General features: G+C 45.1%; 1 protein-coding gene across 5 annotated transcripts in view; it reads right to left on the minus strand.

Annotated features, from left to right (window-relative positions):
* LOC139157630 (phosphofurin acidic cluster sorting protein 1-like) overlaps positions 1–17,850 on the minus strand; it is a 249,688-nt gene that overhangs the window by 2,549 nt on the left and 229,289 nt on the right. For all 5 annotated transcript variants that reach the window (XR_011557518.1, XR_011557517.1, XM_070734609.1 and 2 more), the window contains 5 exons: positions 13,214–13,256; positions 12,639–12,681; positions 5,092–5,233; positions 1,560–1,783; positions 731–844 (listed from right to left, as the gene is read on the minus strand). Coding sequence is in view for 3 of the 5 variants with exons in the window: in XM_070734609.1 (XP_070590710.1) it covers positions 731–844; positions 1,560–1,783; positions 5,092–5,233; positions 12,639–12,681; positions 13,214–13,256 (566 nt within the window). In the remaining 2 variants the exon portion in view is untranslated. The remainder of the gene's footprint in view (positions 1–730; positions 845–1,559; positions 1,784–5,091; positions 5,234–12,638; positions 12,682–13,213; positions 13,257–17,850) is intronic.

A 17,850-nucleotide genomic window follows, 5' to 3' on the forward strand; every position in this document is an offset into this window, starting at 1 on the left:
AGAGCCATATTATATAAATACACTGCGTGATGATGGTGCTGGTGAAGGAATTCAACCCTAGCTTCCTTCCTTCTTTCCTTCCTTCCTTCCTTCCTTCCTTCTTTCCTTCCTTCCTTCCTTCTTTCCTTCCCTCCCTTCCTTTCCTTCTTTCTTTCCTCCCTCTTTTTTCTTTCTTTCTCTCTCTCTCTCTCTCTTTCTTTCGTTGGATTTCTATACTGCCCTTCTCTGGAGACACAGGACGGCTTACAACAATAAGAGCAAAATACAATACAATATAAAAAGTGAAACCCAACCTAACACAAACTATTAATTAAAACCCCTATAATATAAGAAACCCCTGTAATTAAAATCCCTATAATATAAAAAAACATTCATTCAACAATAGTCACACAGTCACATATGCAACTGGAGCAAGATAAGCTCAATGGCCCCACGCCTAATGACACAGGTCAGTTTTTAAAGCCTTGCGAAAGGCCAGGAGGGTGGGGGCAGTGTGAATCTCTGGAGGAAGTTGGTTCAAGAGAAGTTGGTTTTGTGAAATATCTTCCTGAAACTGATACCCTTCAGATATATGGAGACTGGAACCCATCTGGGGGTCAACCGATTGGGGGATCCAGGGGAAAAGACTTGGCAGACCCACATGGAGACCTGTGCTCTGACCTTGTCAAGTAGAAGGAGAACTCTACCATGATAGGTCCCAAGTTGGAAAACATTGAGCTGACCCACTTACCACGCAACATGGTGTTTTGATGCTTGGCTGTGCAGATCAGGCGGGTGATCCCTTCGATCACTTGGCTTTTGGGTTCCAAATCCTTCTCTTTAGGTTTCTTGCTCAGGAACATCACTGCCAAGAAAAGATCATGGCTCAACGGAGCTAAATTCAAACTATAGTTAAACCAATAATGGGCAAAGAAGTTAATCCCAGAATATACGTGAAGCCACAAGCATTTTTTGTTTATGAATTATGTTAAGATATTCATGAACTGGGAGAGCCATGTTTATAAGATTAGCCAGGGAATAGGCATAGCAGCTGTCAGCCAATGGGAAATAACTACATCTAAGTCTGTGCAGAGAATCGAAACTGGAACTTAATCTTAAAGCTGAACGTGGCCCTTCCCCTCCCTGTAACTCTCTCACTCTGACCTCTGTTGAAATGAAACAAATGCCTTGCTATATGACATTGTCTAGTTCAGGGGTAGGCAAAGTTGGCTCTTCTATGACTTGTGGACTTCAAATCCCAAAATTCCTGAGCCAATCATGCTAGCTCAGGAATTCTGGGAGTTGAAGTCCACATGTCATAGAAGAGCCAACTTTGCCTACCCCTGTTCTAGTTGATGGGACCTGGAGAAAGCCGACTCTGTAGGACCTGACTAGTTGGTGGGACTCGTGCGGTAGAAGGCAGTCCCATAAGTAATCTGCCCCGATGCCATGTAGGGCTTTATAACCTATATTTTGCAACAAACTCTAATTATGTTAATTTATGTTAATTTATAACCATAGGGAACTCTGGGTGAGACAACTTGAAATGGGGAAAATGGGTCCTTGAATGATCTGGTTACCTTTTTTGTTTTTCTCCTTGGTGACCACAGTCATGGCCATGGTGTTAGGTGGGGTGAGCTCTCCTGGACCAGGGATGCGGCTGACCTGCAGGGAGCGGAAGTTGCTTTTCAGGGTGTTCTTGATGCCTATCTCCCGCTTTTCAGCCTCTTTTCTCTTCTCTGGCCCTTGAGCTGTCCAGTAGTCCACCTGCAGGCCCATCACCTCCACACCAGGGCTCAGATTGCTGAAAAAAGAGGAAAAAGAAAAGCCACCTGAATGAAAAGCCATCTGAACAAGAATGGTGGCAGGTCTTAAGCATAAAACGTATCAGGAAAGACGTAATGTACTCAATCTGTATAGTCTGGAGGACAGAAGGGAAAGGGGGGACATGATTGAAACATTTAAATATGTTAAAGGGGTAAATAAGGTTCAGGGGGGAAGTGTTTTTAATAGGAAAGTGAACACAAGAACAAGGGGACACAATCTGAAGTTAGTTGGGGGAAAGATCAAAAGCAACATGAGAAAATATTATTTTACTGAAAGAGTAGTAGATCCTTGGAACAAACTTCCAGCAGACGTGGTTGGTAAATCCACAGTCACTGAATTTAAACATGCCTGGGATAAACATATATCCATCCTAAGATAAAATACAGAAAATAGTATAAGGGCAGACTAGATGGACCATGAGGTCTTTTTCTGCCGTCAGTCTTCTATGTTTCTATGTTTCTAAGTTGTGCCCTCTGCAGGAGGAGAAGCCATTGTACCACTTCAGGCTATGAAAGCGAAGAAGAGATCAACATGCTGTCATTTAGCTGAATTTTGAGGAGTTCTGAACTATCATGTGCTGTTAATCTTTGCTTTTTACTTTTACTGGAAAACGTTTTTCCTCTGAACAAAAATGCTGCTATTCATGTACCTTTATAAATAGAATGACTTGCCCCTTTTTATTTTTCAAGTCATTGTTTTGCAGCCCGGAGTCACTGTAACCAGTCTTTGATATTACAGTGATCCCTCGATTTTCGCGGTCTCGATTTTCGCGAAACGCTATACCACGGTTTTTCTAAAAATATTAATTAAATAATACTCCACGGTTTTTTTGCTATACCACGGTTTTTCCCACCCAATGACGTCATACGTCATCACCAAGAGTCACTTCTCTGTCTCTTTCTCTTTCTTTCCTGTCATTCTCTGCTTCAATCATTTTCTCATTTCTCTTTTTTTCTCCCCTTTTTTCTATCATTTCTCTCTCTTTTCCTTCCACTCTTCTCTCTCTCTCTTTCTTCCTCTCTCTCACTCTCTTCCTTCCTTTCTCATCTCTTTCTTTCTTTCCTTCTCTCTCTTTCTCTATCTCTCCCCCTCTTGCTCTCTCTCTTTTTCTCACTTTCCCTCTCTCGTGTGAAAGGACGAGCGGCGGGCGGGCGAAAGGACGAGCGGCGAGATGTTTATTTTATTTATTTAGATAGATGTTTATCTAATATTAGTTGCACTTTCGTCGCTCCCCGGCTCCACCATATGCGCATGCGCGGCCATGGAAAAAAGAGCGCGCATGCGCAGATGGTGTTTTTACTTCCGCACCACTATATCGCAGAAAATCGATTATCGCGGGAGGTCTTGGAACGTAACCCCCGCGATAATCGAGGGATCACTGTATCTCATTCCTTTAATGGTCTCCAGGCATTCAATAGTTGAATTTTCTTGATAGATATTCTTTTCTCATGGAGCCACATTCCTGTGCCAATATCGTTACGGTCCCCAAACAAAGAATTCTGGCAATGCCTCCAGCATTTCTACACTCAGAGTAAACTAACTGGATCGGTACATTCTTTTTGCTCATCTGTCTCTGTCATGACTCCTTGACATCATTCAGTCTTCTCGGAAGAAATGAATTAGGCCACAGGGGGTGCAAAACAGGGGCTCATATCCTTCTGCAATCTCTTGGGCCTCCTTAAGAATGGTGAAATTGAATCTGCTCTTCACCATTGTCCTTCCTCCCCCCCCCTCCATTTATGCTGGGGGAGAGGGCAGGAAGAGGAGTGCTCCAAGAAAGATTGTAGAGTGAAATGGTGCCTTAAGCAGTGTTTTTCAACCAGTGTGCCATGAGACATGGTCAGGTGTGCCGTGGGGAAATTAAACATGGGTCCCCAAACTACCGTTCCTGCCAGGATGTCCTGTTTGTGTTCATCGAAACTGGCCCAGGTTTCACACTAAGTGAGTATAAATACATTTAGAAACTATATTATTAATTATATACAGTGATACCTCGTCTTACGAACTTAATTGGTTCCGGGAGGAGGTTCGTAAGATGAATAGTTCATAAGACGAAACAATGTTTCCCATAGGAAACAACGTAAAACCGATTAATGCGTGCAAGCAAAAAAAAATCGCAAAAACAGCGCTCTGCTGGGCGCCACCGCCCGGCTGTCATCTTTTGAAACAGCCGGGTGCTCCTCTGCGTTTTCCCAAACGCCAAAAGTTTGGGTTTGGGTTCTGGAGGCCACCAAGAAGCGCCACGACCGGGCTGTCACCTTCCAAAACAGCCGGGGGGCTTCTCGGCGTTCTCCCGAACGTCGAACCCGAAAAGTTCGGCAAAAGTTCGGGTTCAGCGTTCGGGTTCGGGAGAATGCTGCGAAGCACCGCCGCCCGGCTGTCACCTTCGAAGAAGAGCCATGGAGCTGTCAGCCGGTCGGGAGGCTCAAACGGAGGTGGGGAATCCCAATAGGGAATTCCATGGGTGGAGCTTTGATGTCACGAAGACATCCTTCCTGGAGTCCACGTTTCGGCCGGCCAGGAAGGATGTCTCCATGACGTCAAAGCTCCACCCATGGAATTCCTTATTGGAATTCCCCACCTCCGTTTGAGCCTCCCAACCGTCCGACAGCTCCGCAGCTCTTCTGTGAAGGTGACAGCCGGGCAGCAGCACTTCTCGGTGGCCTCCCGAATGCCGAACCCGAACTTTTGCCGAACTTCTGGGTTCGGCGTTTGGGAGAACGCCAAGAAGCCTCCCGGCTGTTTCGGAAGGTGACAGCTGGGTAGCGGCGCTTCTTGGCGGCCACCCGAACCCGAACTTTTGCCAAACTTCCGGGTTCGGCGTTTGCGGCGGCAGGTTCGTAAGGCGAAAAAAGTTCGTTAGAAGAGGCAAAAAATTTCCAAATCCGTTTTCGTATCCCGAAAAGTTCATATGACGAGGGATTTGTATCATGAGGTACTACTGTATGTAATATGTACTGTGTTAGAGTGTCATTTTGTGTCATTTTGGTTGGTGGTGTGCCCCAGGATTTTGTAAATATAAAAAATGTGCCCTGGCTCAAAAAAGGTTGAAAATCACTGCCTTAAGCATTGTAAAGGCTAACACACTTCTTTATGCCCTCCCCAAAATAGGATTCTGGTCCAAAATCCGATTCTGATTCTGGATTTGGAGTGTCAACTCTGTAAACGCTACAAGTGCAGCCTGCTACCCAAAGAAATCATGCCAACCTAAATATGCTAAACGAAAGAGCTCTGTCCAGTTAACAGTATCACAAAATGCCCATAAGCAAATTGAAAGATGCTTACCCAGTTCCTGAGAGCCCACTGCTGACAGAGGGAGAAGGCGGAGGGGTTCCTATAGCTTCCTTGGTATAAGGGATCCCTCCACCAGAGGGAGACGATGAGCTCAGCAGCGAGGTGGAACAGATGGTAGCATCGTCAGAATCAACTAGAGGAAATTGTGAGAAAGCACTGGATTACATGTCTTGTCTCCCTGGAGGACTTAGGGCAGTGATGGTGAACCTGTTTTGCCTCGGATGCCGAAAGAGCATAATTCAATGCCTGGGGAGGGCAAAAACAGCTTCCCCCACTCCCTGGAAGTCCTCTAGAGGCCGGAAACAGCCTGTTTCCCAACTTCTAGTGGGCCCAGTAGCTCGTGTTTCACACTTCCCAGGCTCCAAAGGCTTTCCTGGAGCTGGGGAAGGGTAAAAATGTCCTCCCCCATTGCCCCAGAGGCTCTCTGGAAGCCAAAACTGCCTCCGAAAGACTCTGTGCAAGCCAAAAATCAACTGGCCAGCACACACATGCACATTAGAGCTGAGCTAGAGCAATGGTTCACGTCCCAGCAGATATAGCTCCACGTGCCACCTGTGGCACTCATGCCCTAGGTTCACCATCACTGACTTAGGGGGAAAACCTGGCTGTTTGGAATGAGGAGCAAAGGAGGTTTTTATCTGCTGTTAGAGCTAGACTGTTTCCATAGGCCTTGCCCTACCAGACTTAACAAGGTAGTTTACTATGGAAGGAACAATGAAAGGACAGAGGCACCAGCTGGATTTGCATACAAGCTATGTCACCATCAGTAGTGGGTTCCTACCGGAACGGATAAGGACGCCACACTGGTAGTAAAAGTTGAGCTGCGCATATAGCTAGGCCTGTCCTGCATGCGCGTCCCAACTTCCTTTTGCTTCTGCGCATGCGCAGGAAACAAAATCTTATGAGGGGACATACGGGTGTGAGAGATTTCAGCATGCGCAGAAGCAAAAAAATGGCCAAAATCTCACGCATGTGCGCATCCCTTCACAAGACTTTGCTTCCTGCACATGTGCAGAAGCAAAACAAAATCACCGAAATCTCATGCACGCACACATCCCCTCATGAGACTTTGCTTCCTGCACATGCGCAGAAGCAAAAACATGCTGGGACATGCGTGTGCACACACAAGACAAGCAAAGCTGTGTGCGCAGCGCACCAGTAGCAGCAGAAATGAGAATCTGTCCCTGGTCACAATGTGGTTTCAGCTTAGTCCAGGGGTGAAATCCAGCAGGTTCCGACAGGTTCTGAAGAACCCGTAGTGGACATTTTGAGTAGTTCAGAGAACAGATAGCGGACATTTTGAGTAGTTCAGAGAACTGATAGCGGACAGTTTGAGTAGTTCAGAGAACAGATAGCGGACATTTTGAGTAGTTCAGAGAACAGATAGCGGACAGTTTGAGTAGTTCAGAGAACAGATAGCGGACATTTTGAGTAGTTCAGAGAACTGATAGCGGACAGTTTGAGTAGTTCAGAGAACAGATAGCGGACATTTTGAGTAGTTCAGAGAACAGATAGCGGACATTTTTAGTAGTTCAGAGAACAGATGGCGGACATTTTGAGTAGTTCAGAGAACAGATGGCGGACATTTTGAGTAGTTCAGAAAACAGATAGCGGACAGTTTGAGTAGTTCAGAGAACTGATAGCGGACAGTTTGAGTAGTTCAGAGAACTGATAGCGGACATTTTGAGTAGTTCAGAGAACAGATAGCGGACATTTTGAGTAGTTCAGAGAACAGATAGCGGACATTTTGAGTAGTTCAGAGAACAGATGGCAGGCATTTTGAGTAGTTCAGAGAACAGATGGCGGACATTTTGAGTAGTTCAGAGAACTGATAGCGGACAGTTTGAGTAGTTCAGAGAACTGATAGCGGACAGTTTGAGTAGTTCAGAGAACTGATAGCGGACATTTTGAGTAGTTCAGAGAACAGATAGCGGACATTTTGAGTAGTTCAGAGAACTGATAGCGGACAGTTTGAGTAGTTCAGAGAACTGATAGCGGACAGTTTGAGTAGTTCAGAGAACTGATAGCGGACATTTTGAGTAGTTCAGAGAACAGATAGCGGACATTTTGAGTAGTTCAGAGAACAGATGGCAGACATTTTGAGTAGTTCGACAAATATCACCTCTAGTGATTTTTGAGTAGAATCAGCAAATATCACCTCTGACTGGCCCCAGAGTGGGGAGGGAATGGGTTTTTTGCAGTATCCTTCCCCTGCCACACCCAACAAGTCACGCCCAACAAGTCACAACACGCCCAACAAGTCATGCCCACTGAACCAGTAGTAAAAAAAAAAGGATTTCATCACTGTTTAATTCATTGTGTCAACCGAGCCACTGTGGTTTGAAAACAGCCTTTCAACAGTTATGTGGTTTGTTCCCAGACAATTCAGTATAAGAAACCATGGCATAGGGTTGGCATTTGTTTGTTTCCCCCCCTAATCTGGAACCAAAACAGCATTGCATCCTGATACTCTTGATTGCCCAGCTATCTACTAGCTAGTTTGAAGCATCTTCTATGGTTTCAGGACATAGAATTCCAATGAATCTCTTCCTGGTTGGAAAACACCCCCCCACCCCCCCCCCCACCCAATGTTCTTCTACTTTCTATGCTTCATTTTTCAGTCTTTTTTCTGTTTGGTCTATCTAGATACTGAATGTGCTATTATTATTAGACATGATTAATGTACATGATTTATTTTATGCTTAATTAAACTTGGTACTTTCCAAATGAACAGTAATTGAATTCATGTAATTGGACACATTTGATATAGTGATATTTATATTTGAACAAGTACTTTCAGCACAATCTCTTGGTAAAAAATGTGGTGCAAAAATAAATTGGCTGCACCTCTGCCCTAGAGCCACAATAACTACCAAGTGTTATTATTTGACTCCTATTCCTTTATCAGAGAGAAGGGAGGGAGAATGCAGGGAGAGGCGTTTAATTTTACTCCGTAACAATACATGCTTGCCCTTTTGAGGCTTCTCAAAGACAAATGTCAAAACAACACTTTTTCTCCAAGCGTGCCACATCTTTTCTCTTGTTCTACATTTCACACAAGTCACAAAACAATCTCTTTTAAAGCAACAACAAGAAGCACAATGAATCTCTCGGTAGTAGCAATGCGGAATGCCATTGTATTTTGAAGAGGCGAGCGCCCTATTTTGATTTCTTCTTCATATTAAGAAAAGTGTAGGGTTGATTTTGAGCTAACCTATTTGCTTTACACTCTTGCTGGATAAAGAAGAGTGTGTGTGTGTGTGTGTGTGTGTGTGTGTGTGTGTGTGTGTGTAGGGTCTTCACATAGCTGCAAAGATTTCCTTGTTTGCGGAAAGTTCCAAACTTTCAATGCTCGTCCCAGAGTGATGTGCCACCTGGTCAAAGTTAAGACTTTGCAGCCTCGTGACCTTAGAAGCAGAACCTTAAAAGTCATGGTGCCATATTTTCATGAAAACTTAATACAGTGGTACCTCTACTAAGAAGGCCTCTACTTAAGAACTTTTCTAGATAAGAACCGGGTGTTCAAGATTTTTTTTGCCTCTTCTTAAGAACCATTTTCCACTTAAGAACCCGAGCCCAGAAAAATTTCTCAGGAAATTTGAGAGCAGCATGAAGGCCCGGCCAGTTTCCTGCCATTCCCCCTGGGTTTCTCTCTCTGGCGCAGTGTATGGGAGGCAGCCTCACGCCAGGTATATAGGAGGCGCGTGCTCCTCCTCATCTCCTCAGAGTGCCTCTTTTTTTTTTAAAGCCTTAAAGTTTTGGATTTTTTTTATTCCCCTCATCTTCTTCCTTCACCAACAACTGTCCTCCTCTTCTTCCTCCGCCTCCTCCCACCCAAATTCTGAGCTTTTATTTCTTTCCTAATGGGTTTGCATGCATTATTTGCTTTTACATTGATTCCTTTGGGAAAAATTGCTTCTATTTACAAACTTTTCTACTTAAGAACCTGGTCACGGAATGAAAAAAATGTTCTTAAGTAGAGGTACCACTGTACTGGCCTTTAAGCTGGAAGCTTCTGCACACAGCCTAGCACTGGGTCCTGGGGGATTTGGCCAGACCTTGGAGGGATATCTGCTGTCATTAAGGACCTCCCGATAGCTTGTAAGAGATTTGGGTATAATCTTGCTTGTTATACAGTTTAGGCTTTTTATGTGTGGCTCTTTTAGATCTAAAAGAACCGATTGTCTGGGCTACCCTGTACTGTGGTTGGATCGCAGCCAGGTCCTTTAATGAGCCGAGGTGGCACAGTGGGTAGAGTGCGGTACTGCAGGCCACTAAAGCTGACTGCTAGATCTGTAGGTCAGCGGTTCAAATCTCACCACCGGCTCAAGGTTGACTCAGCCTTCCATCCTTCCGAGGTGGGTAAAATGAGGACCCAGATTGTGGGGGCAATAGGCTGGCTCTGTTAGAAAGTACTATTGCTAACAGGTTGTAAGCTTCCCTAAGTCTAAAAAGAAGCATGGTAAGGAAGACTACTACTTGATAACACATATATTAACATCAGCAAGGCTGGTGTTTGCACAAACTTGGAAAAAAGGAAAATATACCAAATGAAGAAATGGTGATTAGGAAAATGCTAGATTGTGCTAAATTAAACAAATTAACATATGAATTACAGAATAAACAAAATAAAGACTACTATACAGTTTGGGGGAAATTATATAGCTAGATAGAAAAGAAAAAAGAATTGAACTAACGTTTAAGAAAAAGAATGAATCAATGGAAACAGAATTGTAAATATTATGCAAATTCATTTTGTGTTTATATATATATATTTACAACAGCACGAAGCTTGAAACTTCAGCCTGATGATGGTTCGGGTTTTGCCCTGTGTAATATTTTGCATGTCTATGCGACGTTTCAGTGAAATCACATTCACCATCATCAGGCTGAAGTTCCAAGCTTCGTGCTGTTGTAAAATGGAATGTTTGCAACTGTCCTTTCTTCCTAGTATATAGTGTGGGGGTGGAGATTTGGTTTGAATGTAGCAAATAGATTGGGTGATTATGTTTTAGTGATTTGATTGGTTGGTGTAATCATAATTATTAGAAGGATTGACAAGCCATAGAAATTGAGAGGAGCCTGTACAATAGACTATTTCATTTCAAAACCCTGTGTCTGAGCCTTAATTGGAAGTTAATTTGCCATGTTAGACAAAACACCCTCTTTATCCCAAAGGACCTCAGAGAGGTATACAAAATTAAAAAAACCAATATTCAGTAAAAAAAAAACCCAATCTGATAATCCAATCCACAGTAAAAACATCACGTATAAGATAATAAAAGCAGCAAAAATACAATAATTAAAGACATGAAGCTGTTTCTGCATGCCATAACTGGGTGTGGATGAGCGCTCCTTTTGGAGGGCATTCAGACCCATTTGATGTTCAGATGTTTGCTTGAACACCAAAAAAATAAGGAAGAGAGACACCAAACTATTCTCTACTTTTCTCTCCCCCCCATCTACAACCTCCTTGTGTAACCTCAGTGTTGTAGGATGGGTTTAGTAATGAAGGAGAGATGTAATCACATTCATCTGAACAGACCTGCAGTTTTCAGCAGATTCAAAACAAACAAACCATAACATAACAATTCCCCCTCCAGCCTTCCTGGCTAAATGAATGGTGGCTGAAGAGCGAGATTGTCAGAATGATGTGAGGACAAAGGGGGGAAGGGTGCTAAATCTCCTCAATTTGAAACCCTAGTAATGAGATGAGGAAAAAATGGAAAAGGACACTCGAAACAGAATACCCTACGAGACCAGACTTTCAATCCTGGGCCTAGAAAGTTTAGAACTAAGACGCCTTAAACAAGATCTAAGTCAGAGGTCTTCAAACTTGGTAACTTTAACCCCTGTGGACTTCAACTCCCAGAATTCTCCAGCTAGCTATGCTAGCTGGAGAATTCTGGGAGTTGAAGTCCATAAATCTTAAAGTTGCCAAGTTTGGGGACCCCTGATCTAAGTATTGCCCACAAGATCATACGCTGCAACGTCATGCCTGTCGGCGACTACTTCAGCTTCAACCACAACAACACAAGAGCACACAACAGATTTAAACTTAATATTAACCACTCCAAACTTGACTGTAAAAAATATGTCTTCAGTAACCGAGTTGTTGAAGCGTGGAACTCATTACCGGACTCCATAGTGTCATCCCCAAACCCCCAACACTTTACACCCTTAGATTATCTACGGTTGACCTCTTCAGATTCCTAAGAGGTCAGTAAGGGGCGAGTACAAGTGCACTAGAGTGCCTTCCATCCCCTGTCCTATTGCTCTCCTATATCTCCTATACCTTTCTTCTATTCCTATATCTCTTCTTCTATTCTTTCATTGATATGTTCTATTACTATACCTTCTTTTCTATTATTTCTTAGATATGCAGTAATATCTCAGGATACGAACTTAATTGGTGCAAGGAGGAGGTTCGTAAGACGAAAGGTTCGTAAGACGAAACATTGTTTCCCATAGGAAACAATGTAAAGTCAATTAATCCGTGCAACCAAAAAACCCCCCGCAAAAAAACGGCTTTCGGTGACTGCTGGGAAGCCGCGCGGCTGTTTTAAAAGGTGACAGCCGGCCTGGGGGGCTTCCCAGCACCCCCCCAAACCCGGGTTCGGGGTGGTGCTGGGAAGCCCCCCAGGCCGGCTGCGACCTTTTAAAAGAGCCGCGCCGCTTCCCAGCTGTCTCCTGAAGCCGAACGCGGAAGTTCGGCTTTGCCATTCGGCTTCAGGAGACAGATGGGAAGCGGCGCGGCTCTTTTAAAAGGTCGCAGCCAGCCTGGGGGGCTTCCCAGCACCCCCCCGAACCGAACCCGGGGTTCAGAAAAATTTTGCCTCTTCTTACGAACTTTGTTCGAGTTACGAACCGGCGTTCGGGAGGCTTCTGGGAAGCCCCGCCGCCCGGCTGTCACCTTTTAAAACAGCCGCGCGGCTTCCCAGCAGTCTCCGAACGCCGGTTCGTAACTCGAAAAAAGTTCGTAAGAAGAGGCAAAAATTTTCTGAACCCCGGGTTCGTATCACGAGTTGTTCGTAAGACGAGGGGTTCGTATCTTGAGGTACCACTGTACTTTATTATGAGTATCTCCTCTATAACCTTCATCATGTATTTTATTATGTGTATATATATACCCACTAAAACCCTCATTGTGTATTGGACAAAATAAATAAATAAATAAAAATAAATAAAAATAAATAAAAATAAATAAAAATAAAATAAATGAATAAGTGGATTTAAAGAGGAGCTTCCCAAATTTCAAATGTGAAAATTGCCATGATTCTACTGCAGTATGACCACGCATGGATTCATTTTGCCTCTCCTGCCTTTTTGGGTTGCTGTTGTTCTCAGAAGCCTAGGCCTCAGTCACGTGCAAAACCAAGAGAGGTTATAGTCGAGGCAGGTTGCCATAGCATGACTTCAGCTCCATAATTAGCCCAGGTTTCCCCGGGTCTGCAGGAAACAAAGCAGGAGTGAAAACAGAGCAGGGCTGTTGCCTCAGGGATATCAACTCTTATCGCCACCCCGGGCCCATTGCTCACCTGAAGTGCTGAAGGACTGCTCCACAAGTCCCACTTTCACCACCTGCGCGGGAGGAAAAAATTCTCAAAACCAAGACATTGCAATATCCCAATATCCCACCACCCTGACAGGCAGATCTTGGGGTGGAATGAGAGGTTCCAAAAAGTCACAGAAGCTGGTTTGGTTTTTTTTAATGTGCATTACAGATGGAGGTTTCATTGCGCCATGGTCACGTCTGCCACCTTGACTTTTTGGCCACACCCTGAGAACCTCCTGGAAGGGCCCACCCACAGCTTCAACCAATAACCACCACCACCACCACCAGCACAACAATTCGCAGTAGACCCCTTCATGCAAGGCATACACATTCCGTTTCTCCTGCAGGCATCTCTCGAGAAGCAAAGGAAATGGCTGGGGAATCCTGGAAGTTGAAGTCCACGCATTTTAAAGCTCCCAAGGTTGCTTTTAATGACGTATTTGCACATTCTGCAATGAATTCTTTTTAACCAGTCATTAAAAAAACCCTACTCCAGGCTGGATAGTATTCAGATTCTGCTCCAGCAAAATTATTGGCTGATGCACTCCAATCACTTACCCCAACAAACGGCACAAATTTCTGGCAGGAGTCCTCATCCGGGCTGCAAAAACGGAACAGAGGCAATTACACATTGCGAGCCCCTGCAAAGTCCTCCACTTGCAAAGGCCACCTGTGAAATGGAGCTCCCCCAAAGCTTTTGCCCCCCATAAGTCCTTTGCTGGTCACGTTCCCAACCTGTCAAATAGTTCTGCCCCCCTCACCCACCCCGCTCCCCTTGCGGTGCCCGAGCCGAAAGGGCAACTTTGGGAGAAATGAACTGACTCCAGGATTTGGCCAGGCAACCCCAGCAAAAGCCTGACGTAATAAAACAAGCAGCTATCGCAGAGGCAAGCAACGGTGTCTCTTTCTTGGGAAGGCGGGAGGAAGCGGGGATGGTTCCCTCACTCTCACATAGCATAGCAAACTCCCGCCTCCCCCCTCTCCACCCCGCGCGCAACCCCAATGCTGAGCACAGGATCAGAGTGCACAGGAAAGCTGGGGAGGCAAAGGGACGAACGGCAGAAGAGACTCGAGCGGAAGGAAGAAGAGGGCGGGCTTCCTTCTCTGCGGCTTCCACAGGTGGGAGTTCTCACATGCAACCAGGGACAGCCAGCAGCCTGGCCTCAGGCAAGACAAGGCAGGGGAAGCACTCGTTCTGTTCCTAGACAGAGAGATGAGACGGACGGACACAGAAAGAGAAAGGCGACACGGCAGCAAGCCACAGTCCAATACCTGATATAAAAATCAAAATAGAGGCTTCTTTTCCTTGAATGCCAAAAATCAAGAAGAGGGACAGGCGTCAGCACCACTTGAATGCAAGCAGTTAAGATACTGGCGCTGGGAGAAAACACACAGGGCCTATCTCACTTGGCAAGGCTGGGCCGACAGTGCTATATTGTCCTCAACGAGCGGAAGGAAGGAGAGAGCAGAAAGGCCCGGAGCCTCGTGGCCCTTGAATTAGTGGTTACAGAGAGGTTACTTTTCTTCCCAAGGCATTCCTGGTTAGCTTTCGGCAGAAGATAGCTCAAATTCCACAAAGAAGAACAGCAAGATTTCAAATTACAGTGATACCTCGTCTTACAAACGCCTCATCATACAAACTTTTCGAGATACAAACCTGGAGTTTAAGATTGTTTTGCCTCTTCTTACAAACTATTTTCACCTTACAAACCTACCGCTGCTGTTGGGATGCCCCGCCTCCGGACTTCCATTGCCAGTGAAGCACCCGTTTTTGCGCTGCTGGGATTCCCTTGAGGCTCCCCTCCATGGGAAACCCCACCTCCGGACTTCCATGTTTTTGCGATACTGCAGGGGAATCCCAGCAGGGGAATCCCAGCATCGCAAAAATGAGCGCTTCGCTGGCAACGAAAGTCCAGAGGTAGAATTTCCCAGCGAAGGGAGCATCAGTGAAATTGCAGCATCGCAAAAACACCAAAGTCCTCGAAACCCCACCTCCGGACCTCTGTGTTTTTGCTTCGGGCACTTCGGCTGGCAAAGGGGGTGAATTTTGGGCTTGCACACATTAATCGCTTTTCCATTGATTCCTATGGGAAACATTGTTTCGTCTTACAAACTTTTCACCTTAAGAACCTCGTCCTGGAACCAATTAAGTTTGTAAGACAAGGTATCACTGTATTTGCAGCAATTTCCCACTTGACATACTTACTGTATTTGGCAGGGTTTTACATTGCAGGTGATCACAAGGGGTCTCAGAGAAAGAGAGGAGCTGTCCTCCAAAGCATTTGGAGGTACCACGTTTGGTGGAGCCTTGGATTATGACAGCCTGGGGGCATCACCTGACCCGTCACCCTCCCCATTGGCCTGCCCTTTCCCAGAGGCCCCAAAGCCAGTTATTTTTGGACAAGTTGTTACAAGCCACAACCGGAACGCAAAGAGAATGTCAAATCTGGCGGACTTCAAACAGGACAGAGATGCAGAGAAATAGAAAATGAGAATAAGAGAAAAAGAGAGAGAGGTTTGCTGGGGTACAAGAATGAGAACACCAAAACTAGCAGCAGTGAACAAGGGGCCAATCCCTTTAAAGATTAAAAACATGCCGTTCCATCCAATAAACCAATCGGCACCGGTGAATTAAACCGACTTCTTAAAAACCGCATTTGCTGCCAAGAGAGGCCTTTTTTTTGGTCATCCACAACAGATCTGCTGCCTGGCAGAGACCACAGCCAAAGAGGGAGGTGTCAGCTTCTGCCATAGACCTTCTCCATTCATTTTGCATGATTGTGGTGTGATGCCTTCACAGATCTAGCCATCTTCATTTGGCACAAACGCTCATGTCCTCTCCATTCAGATACCAAGCGTGAATAAACCCGCAAATCATTGCCACTGCTCTTCAATTATTTGTAATCATTTCAAACAAAGTCAAACAAATTAAAGTTTTTCCTCACAACAACAGGGTGTCTGAGGTGACCTAGAACTCCCTGCATTGCAAACAATTCACCAGAGAGATGCTGGTGCCTTCTCTGCTCAACTGAGATGTTGGCTGGGTTCTGTCCCCACACATTGGCTGAATGTGCAACCAATGCGGTGATGGGTTGCTCCCAGTTCAGCCTGGTTCTGTGAACTGGTAGTGGCAACAGCAGCAGGAGGTTCTGTCCACCTGCCTGGGACGCTTCTACGCATGTGCAGAAGCAGTGGGTGTGCATGTGAGCGTGAACGGGTAGCAAACTAATTTAGAACCCATTCCTGATCCAATGCCACACCCCACGTCTCCCTATGGCTCTGCATTAAAAAAAAAGCCAAAAAAAAGCCAACACCATCCTAAGCTGCATCAACAGGGGGATACACTCCAAGACCAGGGAAGTCTTAATACCACTCTACTACGCCCTGGTCAGACCACATCTGGAGTACTGCATCCAGTTCTGGTCACCACACTTCAAAAGAGACATTGAAACTCTGGAGAAGGTGCAGAAAAGAGCAACCAAAATGATTAGGGGACTTGAAACCAAGACTTACGAAGAGAGATTGCGGGAACTGGGCATGGATAGCCTAGAGAAAAGGAGGGGCAGAGGGGACATGATAGCTGTATACAGGTATATGAGGGGTTGCCACAGAGAGGAGAGAGCCACTCTATTCTCCAGAGCACCAGAGGGCCGGACGAGGAACAACGGCTGGAAGCTGACCAAGGAGAGATTCAACCTAGAAGTAAGGAAGAACTTCCTGAATGTCAGAGCGATCAACCAGTGGAACAACCTGCCTGCGGAGGTTGTGAACTCCCCAACTCTGGACACTCTCAAGAGGAGATTGGACTGCCATTTGGCTGGGGTGCTTTAGGATTCCTGCTCAGACAGGGGGTTGGACTTGATGACCTGCATGGTCCCTTTCAACTCTAACAATAAATAAAATAAATAAATAAAAATTATGAGGTGTGTTAACAGAATACATGCACTCTCTGAGGAAGGTTGTCAAAGAACTAACAGAAGAAATACAGTTGTACCTCTACCTAAGAACGCCTTTACTTACGAACTTTTCTAGATAAGAACCGGGTGTTCAAGATTTTTTTGCCTCTTTTCAAGAACCATTTTCCACTTACAAACCCCAGCCTCCCAAACTGTAGTTGGAAAAGGCGGGAGAAGCCTCCGTGGGGCCTCTCTAGGAATCTTCTGGGAGGAAACAGGGCTGGAAAAGGCGGGGAGAAGCCTCCATGGAGCCTCTCCAGGAAACAGGGCCTCCACCTTCCCTGTGGTTTCCCCAATCACAAACATTACTTGCTTTTACATCGATTCCTATGGGAAAAATTGCTTCTTCTTACAAACTTTTCTACTTAAGCACCTGGTCACAGAACGAATTAAGTTCGTAAGTAGAGGTACCACTGTACTAATATATGAACGGTATATTAAGGCCAAAGACAGGTTCTCTCCACCTACTATGTACTTTAGGGGGGAAAAGATAAAGACAATTTATTCAAAGCTCTTCAGGCTCCTCTTAGTATTAGAAACTGCCAACATTTCATCATTTTAGCTTTTGATTTAAATACTGGTGTATTTTCATAATGGAGAATATTTTAAAATACGTATTTAGGCCCTGTCTCCCTACCCATAGTTTGATATCTTTGCCTTCAGTTATCTGAGTAGTGAGTTTCTTGATGATGCTACACAGCTCCCTCTTCCGCCTTCATCCCATCTTTGACAGTTAAAGCCATCGGGGACAGAGAGTGACAATGTCAGAGGGAATTTTAATAGCTTTTAACAACAAAAAAAGTAAAATAGCGGCATTCAAGTCTACTAGAGGCTTAGAGCACACCTCTTTTGTTGCTTTCCATAATAAAAATGATATTGCATAAACCGACAGCTCCTAGCTAAATTTCAATGGCACATTCTTGGGATCTCCAAGACTTCCCCAAAAGGGGGTTCAGGGCCCATTTTCATCCCACAGACTTCCTTCGTCACAGTAACTGCCGATTCTGCAATGCCAAGAACTTGTTCAACTCCAGGCTGATTTTTAATGCTGGAATTTCTAGATCAATTTAAACAACGATAAGCAATGTAGTCATTCTGGGGAAATGTATGTGTGTGTTATGCTGTGTTGTGGTTGGCTCTGGCCCAGCTCCTGCCCCAGGGAATGGGGAGGTGGATGCAGGGGAAAATTCAACATGTCACAGGCCTGTGTTATTGCCAACAGAATCAGTTCAGAGTTTA

The sequence above is a fragment of the Erythrolamprus reginae genome, chromosome 1, assembly GCF_031021105.1.
Source record: "Erythrolamprus reginae isolate rEryReg1 chromosome 1, rEryReg1.hap1, whole genome shotgun sequence".
NCBI classification, from domain to species: Eukaryota; Metazoa; Chordata; class Lepidosauria; order Squamata; family Dipsadidae; genus Erythrolamprus; species Erythrolamprus reginae.